Source organism: Meles meles, chromosome 8 (genome assembly GCF_922984935.1).
Source record: "Meles meles chromosome 8, mMelMel3.1 paternal haplotype, whole genome shotgun sequence".
In the NCBI taxonomy this organism is placed as follows: domain Eukaryota; kingdom Metazoa; phylum Chordata; class Mammalia; order Carnivora; family Mustelidae; genus Meles; species Meles meles.
In genome coordinates, this window is record NC_060073.1 from 15085010 (window position 1) to 15091092 (window position 6083).

The 6083-nt window shown below is 39.6% G+C and overlaps 1 protein-coding gene across 1 annotated transcript; it reads right to left on the reverse strand.

Annotated features, from left to right (window-relative positions):
- Nucleotides 1-2609: 2609 nt before the first annotated feature.
- Nucleotides 2610-3545, reverse strand: LOC123949409 (olfactory receptor 5L1-like). Its single transcript, XM_046016839.1, has one exon. It carries the CDS (start codon nt 3543-3545, stop codon nt 2610-2612), a length of 936 nt encoding a protein of 311 aa, XP_045872795.1.
- Nucleotides 3546-6083: the final 2538 nt, after the last annotated feature.

Below are 6083 nucleotides of genomic sequence, written 5' to 3' on the forward strand. Positions count from 1 at the left end.
CGGCACAAAATAGTAGTTCAAAAATATTATTGAATCATTGACTTAACTGTATATGCTCATCTCATGAACATTGTTCATGTTCTTTACTCCCAAATAAATCTCGTGTGTTTCTCTTTTGTTTCTCCTAAAAATTTGCCCACCTTCAAGGTCAAGCAAAAGATGCATGCAATGATGAAACAATCTCTGATATCCACAAATGATTTTTAACTGTGTCTCCCACCAACCATATTATGATAATACTTGCTTGTGAGTTTCTTGAACATGAGACAGTGTATCTTTCCTTGTCATCTATTTCACTAAATTTAAAATACAAAAGTGATTATTTAACATCTACAACCTATCAGTTAGCAAGGAAGAAAAGGAAATAGAACTAGAATTTATTGCACACATTCAATATGACAGATATGTTGTCTACATTTCATCTTCCCCCACATACCACCTTATGAACTACATCATATTATATCCCTTTTGTAGATGATAAAAACCGGCTCAGATAAATCAGCTGGTCTGGTTCATGTTATCAGGGCCAGGTATAATTTCTCTGACCTAAAATTCATAACTTTCCATTGTAAATACCCTGAAGTGATTTTTTTTTTTTTTTAATCTGAAGTGATTTTTTTTTTAATAAAAAATGAGCTTGAGGTGCCTGGGTGACTCAGTCAGTTGAGTGTCTGACTTCAGCTCAGGTCATGGTCTTAAGGTCATGGGATAGAGTACATGCTCCCAGCTCAGTGGGGAGTCTTCTTGTCCCTCTGCCCCTCCCCCTGCCCATGCTTTTATGCATGTGCTTTCTCTCTCTCAAACGAATAAATAAAATCTTTTTTAAAAAATGAGCTTGATACACAGGTTATTCAACAATTACAGAAAGATGGTGTTTAATAATAGAAGTAAGTTTTACCAGTACAGACATTCAAAATGAAAAAAATGTGTTTTTATTATTTGACTGTGTCTTTGATGCCCTTATTTCTCAGGCTGTGATGAGGGGATTCAACATGGGGATCACCACTGTGCAAACAGAGATACCACTTTGTGTGCTTGGGGTTTTGGAGTGATGGCACACAGTAGGAGAAGAGAATGGTGCTGTGGAAAATGCTGATGGCAGTCACGTGTGAAGCTGATAGGTCGAGAAGATTTTGTGGTGCCCAATTGCTGAATGCATCTGAAGGTGCCCAATTGCTGAATGCATCTGAAGGCTGGTGGCAATGAAAAACACATGAGACAGGAGAATGAAGAGCAGTGTGTTCACCTCATTAATAGTCATGGCAGTGAAAAGAAGTAACTGGTTGAAATAAGACTCAAAACAAGAAAAAGACTTTAGTGGAGAGATGTAAGAGAAGAAGTGATGATTTTCAACCACAAAAAGATAATTTGAAATCAGAACGTGTGAGGCTCAAGAGACATTCTACTCCCCATGCATGTGATATGGCCTCTAGCATGGAACAGGGTTTCTGGGACACAGAAACTGCATAGGGGAAAGGGTTGATGATGGCCATAAAGCTGGCATATACCATTATAGCAGATAGAATTAATGCAATAAGCACAAAGATGACAAAAAAGAAGTGCATCATGTACCCTGAAAACGCATTTTTACCTCTTCTTTTCTTCAAGTTTTTTTTTTTCTTTTAAGATTTTATTTATTTGGCAGAGAGAGCAAGAGGGCACAAGCAGAGTGAACAGCAGGGGAGAGGGAGAAGCAGGCTCCCCACTGAACAGGGAGCCTGATGCAGGGCTTGATTCCAGGAACGTGGGATCATGACCTGATTGGAAGGCAGATGAGCCACCCAGGTGCCCCTCTTCTTCAAGTTTTTATTTAAATTCCAGTTAGTTAACACACAGTATCATATTAATTTCAAGTGTAGAATTTAGTGAGTGATCACTTACATACAACACCTAGTGCTCTTCACAAATGCTCTCCTTAACACCCTTCTCACATACAATGCTTCCGCCCCACCCCTCCCCTCCAGCAACCCTCAGTTTCCTCTCTAGAGCTGAGATTCTGTGTCCTGGTTTGCCTCTGTTTTCTTCCCTCACTAGGATCACCTCTTTTGTTTCTTAAATTCCACATATGAGTGAAATCATGGATATTCGTCTTTCCTTGACCGAATGATTCTGCTTACCATCATACATTCTATCTCCATCCAAATCACTGCAAATAGAAGTATTTCATCATTTCTGATGGCTGAGTAATATTCCATTTTACAGATATCCCACATTTTCTTTATCCATTTATCAGTTGGTGGGCAACAGGGCTCCTTCCATAATTTAGCGTGAAAAGGAAATATGTTATGTTTTCTACAAGTAGGTTAGAATCCCACTGACATGTGACGGTATTTTACCCACAATGGAGAGTTAGAATGGAGAAACAAAATAAAAGCAAGCAAAAAAACAAAATGTGTGATGAGCGACCCAAGTCAGAAATGCGGATACTGGTGGTAGTGGTTATTCAGTGATGGAAAGTTTGAAGAGGCACAAATGCAAGTGAATTAAAAGGAATCACTCAGAACTCTCTACTTCCTGGCTTTTCCCTCCACTCAAACACTATAGGCTACCCATTAACCCTTCCACCAGCCTCCACGTTGGGACACTGAGTTCTGTTAAGAATATATTTTCTAGGAAAACATTTTGGAGCTCAACACTTTCTTGACAGCTTCTTTCACATCCTTGTTCCTCAAGCTGTAGATGAGGGGGTTCAGCATGGGAATCACTATGGTGTAGAACACCGTGGCCACCTTGTCAGTATCCACACTGTTGCCAGAACTGGGCCGGCAATAAATGAAAAGAATAGTTCCATGGAAGACAAGGATGGCTGTGAGGTGGGAGGCACAGGTGGAAAAGGCTTTGTGCCTTCCTTCTGCAGAGCGCATCCTCAGGATGGTGATGAGAATCAGTGAGTAGGAGGTGAGGATGATCACGATGGTGGTGATCTCATTGAAGGTGGCCAGGATGTACAGCAGCAGTTCATGGACAGAGACATCAGAGCAAGCAAGCGATAAGAGAGGGGGTAGATCACAAAAGAAGTGGTTAATCACATTTGATCTATAGGATGGGATCTCAAGAGCTAAACACAAGTGGATCAGAGAACACAGCATCCCACAGAGGTAGCAGAAAGACACCAGCTCCATACAGAGATCCCAGGACATGGTGACCATGTACAGCAGTGGGTTGCAGATGGCCACAAAGCGGTCATAGGCCATCACAGCCAGCAGGAAGACCTCAGTTACCACACATGTGCAAAACAAGTAGAATTGCACCATGCATCCCAGGAAGGAGATGGCTTTGTCCCTGTGTAAGATATTGGACAGCATCTTTGGCACGATGATCGTGGAGTAGCAAAAATCCACAAAGGACAAGTGGCTGAGGAAAAAGTACATGGGAGTGTGAAGGTGAGAGCTGACCTGAATCACTGCAATCATGTCTAGATTTCCCAAAACTGTGATTCCATAGATGAGAAGGAATAGCAGGAAGAGGAAGACTTTCAGCTCAGGGGCATCTGTGAATCCAAGAAGGATGAACTCAGTCACATTGGTGCAGTTTTCCTTCTCCATGTTTCCACTTTATTGAGGTTGGAGAAAATATTAATAGTTACTCTGCATTAAATGATTCCAAGTTCAACTTTTGACTGTCTCCTAAAAATATATGATGACAAGTATGATAGCTAATGTTTTCAGTGAAGAAATAGGACAAATTTAGGAAATTTGCAGGCATTGTGGCAAAATTGCACAAGACACCGGTTTAATTCACAGATCACACAAAAACATTCACATCCCCGAACAGTTTATATGACTCCTTAAATGAGGCCTACACAATTCAGAGCTTGAAACTGAATCATTGGAAAGACATCAAACATTATTTAATTAGCCATATTGTTTTATGAAACTCAAATCCCTCTTTTCTGGCAGAATGTTTAATGAGTACTGGGAATATTGAGATCTCAGGAAATAATTTTTTAAAATACACAGAATTCTTCTCTGCTTTCCATGGAAATGATGAAAAGTCTATGTATTTAAGATTGTTAATTCACAGCTGTTCATTTTTTATCACTATGTTTTAGATGGAGAAGTAGTTTTTATGGTCCTTACTGGCATTTTTCTGTAAAATTAACATAGTGATTTTGTCAATTATGCTATTCAATGCCAGCCATTGTTCAGGGAATTGGCCCTGGATTCAAACTTCTTATAACTATGACTCTGAAGCCTTATAGTGGCCTCTGACAAATACGTTCACTGCTTTAAATCTATTTGAAGAACTAATCAGAGATGTACCATAAAAGTATTAAATGTTTGGTGGTGCATTGCAACATTATTTGTCATAGTAAAACTCAGAAAGAAAGTGTCAAACAAGAGGGAAATGGTCAAAGCTATGGTACCTATATATTATGCAAAACTATGCAGCTATTAAGGGGATATTTTTGAAGAATATTTAATGACCTGACAAATAACTATGATAAAATGGCAAGTTAAAAAACAGTAAGCCAGATGGCACAGATAAAATATTATATGCATGCATACATAAGTTGCTTTGAGTATTTAATGCTCATGAAATTCATGAAACCTAAATATTTTATTCTAATCATTTGGGGAAAAAAATGTAGAAACTTGCCTTAATTCATGACATGGAGACACATTGATTATTCCTGGAGCAAACAGAGTCTACACTAAAATTCAATGAGGTCAGGCATTTCCTCTTTTTTTGTTTGATTGTCAAATGATTTCAAAGAGGTAAAGCATATGTGCCTTAAGAAATCCCAGTTTGAAAACAAATAATTATTCTGATAATATGGTTTTCTCTCTTCAATAGCCAACAGAAGTCAGTTGTCTTTCTCAGTTCAACGTAGCATATAATTTTGAAAACCTTGCTCGTTTTCAAGACTAAAGGTGAAAAATCAGGCTGTTGATTACTATTTATAGAGAAGTGCCTCTTCACCAGCAGCGATTTTGATCCCTCTGGGACATGTGGCTCTCTGAAGACATTATCGGTTTTGACAATAGAAAGGAGTGCTAGTGACATCTAGTGGCTAGAGACCAGGCTTGCTGCTGGACATGCTAAGATGCAGGAGGTAGCCCCAAACCCCGCCTCCCTTCACACACATACCAAGAACACCTGCAAACACAAAAATAGTATGTAGCTCAAAAGGTCCATAGTTCCAAGGCTAGGACACCTGCTGTGGAAGGACATTTATAAGTGCGGTGCCCAAGAATAAAATAATTCTTTTCCTTTCTGCTTCGGAGGTGGTCCCTACTTCTGTGTCCCTCCACAAACAGTCCGGAGGACCACTTCCTGCAGTTCTTAGCATCAGCGTGAATGTGGGGGGTATCTCCAGCGGTCTTTGCCAGGTTCCATGGATGGAGTCAGTGCGAGCGAGGGGAAAAAGAAAGGGAGGGGGCAAGCATTCTTCCCTACTTCGCTATACCCTTTTCCCTCTTATACCAGCACCGGTTACAAGGGATTTGGTCGTGCAGATTAGACTGTTTCCATTCTCCATTGAGACTGTTTCTCAATACACAAAGAACAAAATGTTTTCATAAGGGAATAATCCAAACATGGCATTTCTTAAAATACTCTCTAATTAAGAAAGAGCAAAACACAGGTTTACTTTAATTTTTATTTATTTATTTAATTTCTTCTTAGTGTTCCAGAATTCATTGTTTATGCAGTATACCCAGTGCCCCATGCAATCCGTGCCCTCCACAATACCCACCATCAGGCTCCCCCAACCTCCCATCCCCTCCCCTCCAAAACCCTCAGTCAGTTCCTCAGAGTCCACTGTCAAACACAGGATTTAAAAAATATGTTTAATAGTAGTGTCCTCCTCTACAGTTCCTTGTTCTCATATATATGGCTATAATAACTTATTTTATGAGAAAAAAAAGAGAGAGAGAAAAATCTTCCAGCTTCCAGAATATATCAGTTAGTGGAGTGCAACTAACCTGTGTCTAAGTATTGCTTCCTCCCTTTCTGAAGATGCTATCTTGGAAAGGTTTATGCTTTCGTGTGTATGTATCTCTGGGACTCATGTTCCTTAAGCTCGCCAAAGTAATTACTGATATCTGTAGCACATAAATGAGATATCAAGAAAACCATAC